This window comes from Nelusetta ayraudi, unplaced genomic scaffold (genome assembly GCF_046127955.1).
Source record: "Nelusetta ayraudi isolate G7.1 ecotype Tasmania unplaced genomic scaffold, CSIRO-AGI_Nayr_v1 ptg000015l, whole genome shotgun sequence".
Lineage (NCBI taxonomy): Eukaryota > Metazoa > Chordata > Actinopteri > Tetraodontiformes > Monacanthidae > Nelusetta > Nelusetta ayraudi.
Window position 1 is genome coordinate 1,583,857 of NW_027466065.1, and position 11,144 is coordinate 1,595,000.

At 44.7% G+C, this 11,144-nt stretch overlaps 1 protein-coding gene and 1 long non-coding RNA gene across 3 annotated transcripts; both read right to left on the reverse strand.

Moving 5' to 3' along the window:
- Positions 1–5,814: 5,814 nt before the first annotated feature.
- On the reverse strand, positions 5,815–9,896 carry LOC142886175 (ubiquitin carboxyl-terminal hydrolase 29-like). Its single transcript, XM_076023140.1, has 11 exons — positions 9,811–9,896; positions 9,201–9,260; positions 8,967–9,098; positions 8,741–8,864; positions 8,499–8,650; positions 8,075–8,174; positions 7,911–7,987; positions 7,723–7,831; positions 7,569–7,626; positions 6,974–7,131; positions 5,815–6,895 (listed from the first exon to the last, which is right to left on the reverse strand). The coding sequence occupies exons 3-11, from the start codon at positions 9,068–9,070 to the stop codon at positions 6,845–6,847; spliced, it is 933 nt and encodes a 310-aa protein (XP_075879255.1). The 5' UTR covers positions 9,071–9,098; positions 9,201–9,260; positions 9,811–9,896; the 3' UTR covers positions 5,815–6,844.
- Positions 9,897–9,947: 51 nt separating this feature from the next.
- Positions 9,948–11,045, reverse strand: LOC142886286 (uncharacterized). 2 transcript variants are annotated; one of them, XR_012926412.1, is made up of 4 exons: positions 10,689–11,045; positions 10,493–10,554; positions 10,157–10,229; positions 9,948–10,058 (listed from the first exon to the last, which is right to left on the reverse strand). It is a non-coding gene; the product is annotated as an uncharacterized LOC142886286 (long non-coding RNA). The 2 variants fall into 2 exon arrangements; XR_012926411.1 differs by having other exon boundaries at positions 10,493–11,045.
- Positions 11,046–11,144: the final 99 nt, after the last annotated feature.

Below are 11,144 nucleotides of genomic sequence, written 5' to 3' on the forward strand. Positions count from 1 at the left end.
CTGTGAGATGTCTGACTTAATATTTGGATTTAAAAAAAAAAAAAAAGATTATCCTGATGAAGAGGCCTAAACTGTGTCATTTTAGATGATAAATATGATCTAAAACAGCATGTTAACTGGTTGCCCTTCTTATGACTGAGTGAGTATCCTTGAAGTAGCTCTCAGGTTCAAAAAGGTTGTTGAACCCTGATCTAAAATATATATTTCATATTAAAAAAAAAACGCTGTCTCTATATACACTTTATATATATATATATATAAATTCCTTTACGCTGTCAGCCCATCATTCACTGTGAGCTTTTGATTAAGATCTAATTAAGATTAAATTTTACAGCCGAGAGATTTTCAAGTCCAAACTCCTTCCGACAGCTGAGCTGTATTGATTTTTCACAATGAATCTGTCAAAGCAGCAGGACGGTGACCTTTCAAACATCCGTTTCTTTGTCTGTTTTTTTTTTCTCTCTCTCTCTCTCTCTCTCTCTCCCCCCCCACTCTGTCAAGCACTCAGGCTCCCTCGCTCGCTCATTGCTTTGCACTTCTCTCCGGCCGCGGCGCCCGGCTCCCAGCTGGTCACTTTGTGGGCTTTTTAGGCGGAATGGACTTTTGCAGGCATGGAAGGCAGAGACTTTTTCTTTTTCCGCTTCACTTTTTTTTCCCGTCTTCAGGTGTGGAAAGGCTCCTCTCGGTCAATAATTCATGTTCTTCCAGTGAAGGCCACTGCTGGCAGGGGGGCCGAGGTGGTCGACCTGCTTGGCTGTGTGTGTGTGTGTGAACGGGCTCTGACCCGTGTGTACGTTCTAATATGAGGCGCGCACAACAGAAGGTGAAGCCGACTTCAGACGGCCTGAGTTCAGTGGAAGGCTGGAGAAACACTGGAGGGGATGAATCCATAATTCATGATGCCTTATTGGGGTTGGTTTTTCTTTCTGTACCCCAAGATGCAGCTTTAACTTTTATATTCTGCGGTGAAATGTTTCTTTGATGAATGTTTGCAGTGCACGCAACAGTAGGAAAATGACACGATGTCTTCTTAATAAAGTCCACAACATGATTTTTACAACATTACGAACTTTGCTGCAGGAGTGTTTTGGTTCTGGTTTTTCTCATTTATGTTCCAAGACGGCAAAATTCCAAACCCTCTGTTCACAAACTTCAGTCACATGGTTCTCCTTCGTGACGTCCTCCATGTGTACAACTAAACAGAGGCCAATGGACGCTGGGACGGGAGCTCCTGCGGATGTTGTCTGTGCTCTACGGCAGCTTTTTGACCCGGAGGACTGATCGTTTCAACGTGTCACACGTCCTCGTCAAGACACCTGTCGCTGAGACACCATGAACCTGACAACGCAGGCACGTTTCTGGCCTTTCTAGCTTCCCGTGGCCAACTTCCATCCATCCATCTATTGTCGGACCTCATTGCTGCAGCACTCTGGTGCTGGAGTCGACCCCGGGGTGGACGCGGGGAGCACGCAGACTCCAAGCAGAGAGATCCAGGGCTGGGAATCAAACCCGCAGCTGAACAGCGTGAACCGCCAGCTTCTTTCCCGAAGAAACACACGAGATGCTGGGCAGCGGCGTGGAAGCAGAACATTCATGTCATTCGTTCACCTCAACGAACCCGAACCTCACCATTAAACCCTGGTGCGCAGAGGCTGCAACCCTACTGGGTCCAGGAAAGGCCTCATCTGTCACCTGGCTACACAAATCAGCTCCTAATGAGACGACACAGCAGGAGAAGCTCCTGGAACACAGTTCACCTGGTGTAGGAACTCACTTCAGACCAGGGGGCTGAAAACCATGAAAGGCAGCGACAGACAGGAAGTGGATTCAATCACCCTTTATACTTTTTACATCTACAATATTTTAGTTTATCTTGACGGCTGTTTGCAAGTCTTCCTAACGTGCTCTCGGGGTGAGTTTCCTTTTCAACTTTTTCCTTTAGTCGGTTTGATGTCAGGCAGGAAAAACACCTCAGAGACAACAAATGTTTTAATTGGGAGCAACTTGTTCACTTGCACGGAAAGAACATTAAATCACTGATCAGTTGGTTGAGCACCGCAGCAGCCGAGAAGCTCTCAGCCGTTAATGTCTGTGGCTCCTGACACAGAAAAAAAAAAAAAAAAAAAAAACATGCAGAAAAATAACACGTTCATGGCTCAATGCTTCTCCGCCCCGTTCACTCCCCTGGAGAAGACGAGGATCTCACTTCCCCCTCACACCAGCAAACTGTTTTTGGGATGACATGCAGGCATTTTGACAGTGTTTTACCGTTGGAAGGAAGTAATATAAGTAATAATCTTCTTCTGTCCTGTCCTGAATTCTGTTGCGAGTTGTTTAATCCAAATTGATTTTAGACTAAAAATGATTGAAAGGACGACTTTGCCAGGGTTTGACCAAACTATCAGCCGAAGTCCTTGAGTGCTGCAGCAGCGGCGATCGAAAATGAATTGATGGGATGGATGATCGATAGAAAAAAAGGAACCTGCAACAATTACAGATCCTGTCACGCCAGACATCCTGGAGTCTGAGGCGTGTGGAGTCACGTGACGCGTTTCAGCTCATCCAAAAAAAAAAACAGACTAACTTCTTCTTCTTCTTCTTCTTCTTCTTCTTCTCTTTGTCCAAGTTTTGCTGACATTTGATTTTCTCCAAACGGAGGGGGATGGCCGAGATTATGTGAACGTAAGCAAAAAGGAAACTTCCCATTCTGTGAACAACTCGGCCGAATCCACTGAGCGCACGCAGCACGTCAGGAAAACGATGAAAAATGTGGAATTTGTGGTGCATCTTCCTTTGTAGCTGCTTTAATGAATTCTTCCACAGTTTGTTTGGAGCCATTCACTCAGCAAGCACATTTTAACTTTCTTCATTCTGCAAGGTTTGTTTTGCTCTTTTAACTTAAACAAATGATAAATTATGCATCTGTGGATGTTTTTTTTTTTTTTTTTTTTTCACCAAACGCTTGTGTCCTGCAGACTTGGCAGTCTGGCACTGGCAAAATGAGGCTGAAGGCAGAAAAATAGCCCATGAGGTGAATCAAAATTGTACTGAGGGGGCAAAGAAAGAGGACAAACCTAAATTATTCATGACCACCTTTTCATTAATCTCTGATATCTAGGGAGAGTCTCACCTCCAAGGGAGTTAATATTAGCTTCACCAAAGATGCAAAAAAAAAAAAAAAAAAAAAAAAAATGCAAGAAAGGCCCAAAGTGCTGAGCTGAAGCATAATGCAGCAGTGCTTTTTTGGTGCAGGACAAACACACGCTGTGCTCATCTGATGCAAGACTTCATTCAATGGAAAAATAGCTCTTTGGGCTGCATGTGTTAAAGTTCATGCAGCAGTTCAAAAGGTTTAAAGATAAAGATGGGAAATGTCAAATCATCTGGATGATTTGACATTTCCCATCCTAAGGATATTTTCTTTCTTATCTCTTGGAGGTTTAGTGACATAAATGTTTCCCTTATCTTGAATTACAAGTGAAAAAAAAAAAAAACTTTCAGGAGCTCTTTTTAACACATGCTGTGGGACTTGCAGGTCCCTCAAGCTTTGGCAGCACTCAAGATGGAAACATACAAAAGTGGAGGTAACTTCTGCTGCTTCTTCAGTTTTTTAAATGTAGCTCTTTCTATACCTTACCTTTAGGTAGGGCCCGTCGCAGACAAAACATAGAGGCCGATGACGGTCAAGGTCACCCGGAGGCCGCCGTCCTCATCCTCCTCCTCCTCCGAGGCGTCTCTGGTGGCCCGCGGGGGCTTTTCGCAGCGACTCAGGGATTAACTTTAAAACGCTGCTGCGAGCTCCAGCGCTGCATGCGGCGCCGAGTCAACAGAGGACGAGTCTTTGTCGTCACGTGACTCCGGGTCGGAGAGGCACGGAGCCGTGCCCAGGGCAGAGCACCAGGACGGCCAACGAGGGATCATCAGCTGCGTGCATCTGCACAGCTGTGCATCCTAAGCCGTTTGGAAGGGCTCAGATGTTTCTGCTCGCCATTGATTTTGATGAAGGAAAAAGACAACAACAAAAAAAAAAAAAAGGTGGTGATGGTTTGATCAAGCCAGTGATGCTTTGGTCTAGTGGCAAGTCTTGCCATAAATTAGAAGAATAAAATTGAACTGCAATAAAAGTGGCCCTGAGAGGGAAGGAAACACAAAGTAAGAATACCTGTGAAATATATATTTTTTAATTGTTTAACCTTGTTACTTTGCTCTTGATATCTTTGTTTAAACATCACTTTTAACTTCCCCTGTGATTATTTTCTTGTTTTAAATCTTGCATAATAAAAGCATTTGACCACCAACATTGAGGTTCATACTCTTTATATCTGTTCATTTGACAGGTAAGAAGCTCATTTACAAAGCCTGTGTTTTTACACCAGAAGGATAATGACATCACATTACATAACAAGGAGAGACATCATTTCGTATAGTGAATGTGGCCTACATTAATGGGCAACAGGTCCATAAACTCTGACGGAAAGACTAGTTTGATTATGATTCAATGTTTTTGAAGGTACTGTAAGCCTTCAAAAACATTCTCTGTTCTCTGATACGAAGACACAATCTTCTTTTTTAAAATCTTGCTACTTCACGATGCCAGTTGAACTCCGCAGGTTGACAAAGTGGGTGGCGAACTGTCAGATCCTGCCACTGTAACATAATCCATAATCATATGATTTTTATGTATTTATTCTTTTTACAAAACGAACAGGAGAACAAAGGCAAACGTTACTGCTGCAGTTACTGCTAAATGAGCGCAGGGAGCGAACATTTCCTTTCAGGGATCTGTTTTGTATTCGGCGCCGGCCTTAAATACGGTTTAATTGCCGCGTCACAGCAGGATAATTGCTACAATCCCCCTCTATTCAACTGACATCCTTTGTCGGCTGGCAGGGCTCGACAGGTAGACTGGAGCGGACAGAATGCTCCTTGGATCGCAGCCGGCGGCCGGCCCTCCTTTCTTTGTGCTAACATGCATCTCACGTAACGCATTAGAGGTTCTAAAGAGCTTCACAGTGGCGAAGCCAGATATTTTTCCTTGATGGGGCCACAGGTGGAGATCACGACTTACATAAAGGCAGTAATAAACAGGGACCTGAAATAACTACAGGACTGTTTATACTGTTGACCTAATAACAGTCGACCATTCGTTGGAATTAGAGGACAGGAAATCTTTACATATGTGAACAATAAACCTAGATCAGCTTGTTCCTATTGTCCTATGATTAGGGTTTGTGCTACATTCATTGTTTTCTTTGAGTGTCTTGCTTCCACCAAGAAAAAAATTCAGGCAAATCATCACGTCAGAAATATATTGTACATATTAAATACATACATACAAAAAAAGATACTATACATTAATCAAAAAAGATATGACTTGAGAAGCTGTAGTGTGCAAGTGACCTTTGTCAAATTACCCTAATCTAAACAGGAGAAATACATCCCCTCTGTTCAATGTATATATCACACAAATACACTGACCAATAGGCTGCATTTGGAACACATACAATACATCAGTTAATTCAAGAGGTAATGAACTGATGCTCCTTGATGTGACGCTACCAGCTCCAAAGCGAATCCTGCTAAATACGCAGCCTAAACCTCATTTCACCGTGACATCTCAGGCTCAGCAGCTTGGACGAGGTGGGAGGCAGCTCTCATGGGAGCATTGATGCCTTTCTGATCAGTAAGCATACGATCAATAACCTGGTCACCTTCCAGTGGGATGGAAACCACGTTTGAACAGTTTATCACATTTTTCATGGTCGCAAAACACCGGTCGTCCAGAGTCAAGTTTAGCTGTCGCATGAATAGAACCACGTTTGTGACCTTTTTGACATCGAGATGTTGGAAATACCTATGAGAGATCGTTGGAATCGGGTAAATAACAGATGCTGCTAGCCACGGAGCTAGTGGGATTGATGCTGATCTATTGTTCAGATCCAGGACTGCAAATGGTTTCAGTGGGAATGCTGCACACTGGGCATGAGGATGCATTGTCAAGACACACACAAGGGTTTTGTGCCCAATGTTTGCCTTGGAGTGGAGTGTGACTTGTTAGCTTCGTTTTGTTTCCGACTCATAAAAACTAAGGAACCAGGTTTCCGTAAGCAGTGATGGACGAGTTATTGAGGTAAAGGTTGGGAACAAAACGTAGTATTCAGCTCCACGAGTAAGCGGAGCTGAATAAAAGGAAGATAGTGAAAATCTACTGAAACAAAAAAGGAGCAGTTAAAGTGCCAAAGTGCTTTATGTGCCAAGACTACTTGTCATCACAGCGACGCGGGGTGTCCGAATCCAGCTCTTTACTGCCATCTTGTGCATGTATAACACATTGCACGACGGAGTTGTAGGTTGGAGCTGAAGAGTGCTACTCGGCTGCTATTGCTTAATTCACATCTTCAGAGACTTTTTTTTTTTTTTTTTTTTTAAATAAATAAATAAATCACGTCGCCCACATCCTGTGGCAGAATGTCCTGATCTGTGAGATGTTTTCTTCTTTTGCCCATCACCTCACATGGACCAAAAATCCCATTCAATCCTCTCCTGGGGCCTGTCCAAGTTCACGGCGGGACTAAAAGGAGGGACGGACCTCGCAGGTTTGTGTTGGAAAAAAGCCTCTTTGCCGATGGCCGATGGACTCCACGACCCAGAGCGACACTCGAGCTGCCATCCAGGCGATCACAGCCTGAACCTCCCTGCTGCGCCGCTACAGCGACTGACTGTACTGTCCCTGGAACAAAACAGCTCGGAGCGGAGTTGTTTTTCATGTCCATGGTCCACCTTCACCGGCTCCGGCTGATTCGCACACAGGCAGACTCACGTTAGCCAAACCAAACTCGGCGCCTCAGGTCTCGACGTCCTGGTGGGGCTCGTCCGTCCATCTCTCTTGCACTCCCTGCGTGCGCACACACACATGAGCGCGGGCGGCCTCGCTGGTCTACCACGCCAGCGCCGCCACTCATCCTCGGCTTACCTGCTTCTTGTAGAAGAGGATGTAGGCCGTGTGCTGCCGCTCCTTGCAGATGTGCGAGCCGCTCGTCTCGCAGACCTGGGAGTCGTTGAAGGTGAGCCAGCGGTCCGACGACTCGCCCAGGTCGGTGCCAGGGTGAACGCTGTCGCAGATGTAGTGGCCTGACCCGTGCAGGGCAGGAGGCGAACTGTTACTGTCACACTGGGTCTGGTAAGGTATCGTGCACCGAGATAAGCTCTTGTCCCTAGTCTCTAACGGCGGGCACTTTAATCACACCAAAACGAACACAAACTAACCTGACAAACAAATGAAGTGATAAACTACACACTGAAACATTCACAATGAAAACACTTGAAAATGATGGTTCGAGTATAATTTGTACAGTCTGAAGTGTCACATTGTGTAATTTCTTAAGCATGGGTTCTCAACTGGTGGAGTCTCAGGACGCGAACCAAATTTCTTCCACAGCAATCAAATGTATTTATTTATTTAATTTATTTAAACACAACTCTGTTTGGGTTGCGACCCACCAGTTGAGAAATTCTATTCTAACGGGGTGGGGTGGGGGGGGAGAAATGACATGATGAAGAAGTCCTACCTAATTCCAAGACACCAAAGTGGCTGATAGAGCTGATCAGACTGTATTGCACGTTGCCCTGGGGAAAAAACAAAACGAGAAAATGCCATGTGACGTGTGCTGAGGGTGAAATCATCCCCAGCGGCTGAGCTCGGCTCCGTCCCCTCCTCCTCACCTTCCTCGTGTACACCACCATGTTTGCCGGCAGCCGGATGGGGTCGTTCGCCTTCTCCAGCTTGCACACCGAGGTGCAGCGGAAACGCTTCAGGTGGAGCAGCAGCACTCTGCAGGAGAAGGCCACTCAGTTTTAGCCGTCGTTCGCGAGAGCGTTCGGATCCGCCCAGTGCGACGGGCGTCACTCACTCAGGCAGAGTTGCGAAGGAAAACCTCTGGGCCGACTCCGTCCCTCCGCAGTTGCACTTGTACTCCAGCTGTGTTTCCTGTTCACACACAAAAACAAGACACACACTGAGGATATGTGTATGTGTGCGTGGTCACATGACTGGATGAGGCGAGGGTGGACCGACCGTGAGGTACAGCTGCAGCATCTGTTCCACGGTGGCTTCAGGGATCAGATCCAGCGACAGGTTGGTGAACTCCTCCTGCCTCAGAGAGCGGATGTCACAGCTGCACAGGGAAGGGGAAAGGGAAAGGTTTATTAGTGATGGACCAAACCTTCCTCCGTTATGGAGTCAAACTCTGTTCCATTCTTGGACCAGAAGTTCCCAAACTACAGAATCAAAATTTCTTTATTTTTTGTTTTGCTTTATTCTGTTATTGAAGTATATTTTACTTTCTTTCTTGAAATGGTCGCTGAAACAGGCAACTATTGTTTTTTTCCAAAGCAGACACCGTCAGAAAAATCTCTTTCCTCAATCTCTTTGAACTTTTAAAGGGTTCCTTCTACCGATAAGCACAATACGCGCGAGTCTCGACAGTTTGCGCTCTCACCTCTTGCACATTCGAGTTATGTCCATCTTAAACACCAGGTGGCTCTCGACGGGGCAGGTGTAGCGGGTTCCCAAGTGTGAAGCCACCTTGTGCAGCAGAGGGGACAGACCCCTCATGTGAGCCAGGACCGTGGTCAGGAACTCATAGGCATCCTGAACGCAGCCACAGAGATCAGAGGAACTTTACATGCACAAGCTGTCGGCAGGAGGCGCAACAGTGCAGCTTTGAACTGGCAGACCCACGTTTTGCAGGTTGCTTCTGAAAGCGGGCGCCTGGTCCGAGACCGTCTTCTTGAACGAGAACAGCAGGAGTCTTTTCCTCTGAGGGTCTGTAGAGGTGTGAATCTTCTTGATATCGACCAATGTTCTGCAGCAGGACAAACATTCCTGCTGTCAGATATTGAATTGTCTGTGTGTGTGTGTGTGTCTGTGTGTGTGTGTGTTAGGGTGTGCGTGAGTGTATTGGCACCTCAGGAGTTGAGCCTCGGGAACAAAACTCCAGACCTTCTGCATGCTGACAATGTCACCGATGAATTCCTCCAGAGCCAGGAGACTCTGCAGGCTGGAGTTCATGTAGCAGCTCTGTCCAATGTTGGGAAACCTGAAGTGACAACCAGGACCACACGGAACAAGCAACAAAAGAAACAAGCATTAGCAGGTTTGCTTTGGTGTCTCGCCCGGGCCCTGGTGCTGATGGACTCACCCGAAGCTGTCGATGGGCTTCGACTGTGAAACAGTGGCTGGACTTTTCTCACTCAGAGAACTACAATGGGAAGGAGAAATTGATCAAATTGAAAAAAAAAATGACACGAGACCAGTGTTGCCGAGTAATCTATAACAAAGTAATCCCTTACTGTAATTAAACTACTTTTTTAATAACGGAGTATTGTAACAGGATTACTGCGGCAAAACTGGTAATTACGTCATAATTACTGGTGTGGGCATTCATCCATGTTAAAGAGGACAGTGGCAGTATTTGGAATTGCAAAGTTCACTCCAAAGCAATCAACAACTGTTACTTTATCTTTTTCTTTTTTTTTTTTTAACTCAAGTAATTAGTAATAAGTAATTGATTACTTATGAAACAAACAAAGTAATTAAAGAAGTAATTAGATTACTTTTTAAGGAGTAATCAGTAATGAGTAGTGGGATTACTTTTATGGAGTAATCCCAACAACACTGCACGAGACGCATCATAAATTATTGAAAAGCTATCAGGTAACAGTTCTGCTTTGGTGCTGCGGCTCCTGCCGTGTATACAAGATCACTGCATGCAGTTTCAGCTGCACTTCGTCCCGGCAGTCTCGGTTTACCTGCGCAGCCCTTGGAGCACAGCCTTGACGCGCTCCTCTTCAAACAGAGAGGTTTCCTTCAAGTCCTTCAAGTCTTCTTTCAAGCTGGCACTATGGAAAGGAACGGGGGGGTGCAGTCAAACAATAGTTTGTGAGGAAAAAGCAACCCAGAACAATGCATCTCTGTGTTGACAGGTTTACCTCGGTGACAATTCTGCCGGTGCCGACGCCTGGGCCCGAATGGGAATGTCAGACGTGTCGCGATCTTTCTGTTGCGATAAAAGATAAACTTGCAGTTCAATAACGAGCAGTAACCAAGATCACTCTGACTGTTGGTCTTTCTGACGGCTTTAAGTGTGGAGCTTACGCTGCAACACTTGAGCAGCCTGCTTCCCCATGACTTCTTCCTTGATAGTCTTTTAGTTCTGCTATCCGTATCACTGGCACGGGAGGAAAAGATTATCAGACTCATGGAGTTCACACCAAACAAAGCCATAATTGATATGCTATCTGTTACTGCAACGTTTTGATTGTATGGTTAAGATTTTGAAGTCTGAACTGCGGCTCCAACTTTCAAACTGCACTTTCAAGCATAAACGCACACGTCTTGGAAACTGTAAACATCCAGTGACTCAAAAAAATAAAAAGACAGAAATGTATTTAAAAAAAAATAAAATTGTTATAATTACACTAATTTTCTTACGTCTCCTGTGTCTTCTGTTGTGTTTCGTCAGGCAACGCACCGTCTTCATCCAGTCGCTTTTTCTAACCAGAAAAAGAAGCAACCATGATTAATACCAGAGAAAATATTGCATCTCTAAATCAGACAATTAAGGCTGTATTTGCTATTAAAAGATAAAAAGCCAAAGAAATGTATTATCCAAATGACAACAAATTACCTTAATACTAAAGCGTTTTAAAAACATTGTCTTTTAATTCCTTCACAAATAAAACTACCCTTCAGGTGCCCAGTGGTTGGAATTAAAAATCAACTGTATGTTTTCCTTCCGTGAGAGTGAACTTGTGATTCCAAAGTGTTGCATTCCTGCCACCTTCACTTTTTATTCTTCCTCAACCAGCTTTCCTTTTTTTTTTCTCCAGGACTGGAGCGGAAACAAGCCAGGAATCTTTCGCTGCCTTCACCAAAGAAGATTAAACGTTGTTTTTAGTCATCCTTCAATGACATTTATTTAACCAATATAATTTCTTTAGTTAATTTGTTCATACACTTATCATCGTAAATTTTGAATGCACAATATTGGCGAAATCAGACAAAGAATTAGAAATATTTTAAGAGGTCAAAAAGGTTGACTGCATTCCCTTCCATATAACTGTAAAACTCTCATTTGACTTCT

Coding starts and splice junctions, on each gene's coding strand:
- LOC142886175 (XM_076023140.1), bottom strand. CDS start 9,070: ATGAACTCCAGCCTGCAGAGTCTCCTGGCTCTGGAGGAATTCATCGGT. Junction 7,627..7,722: donor TGGTGGTGTACACGAGGAAG/GTGAGGAGGAGG, acceptor TTTTTTCCCCAG/GGCAACGTGCAATACAGTCT. Junction 7,132..7,568: donor CTTTGGTGTCTTGGAATTAG/GTAGGACTTCTT, acceptor TGCACGGGTCAG/GCCACTACATCTGCGACAGC.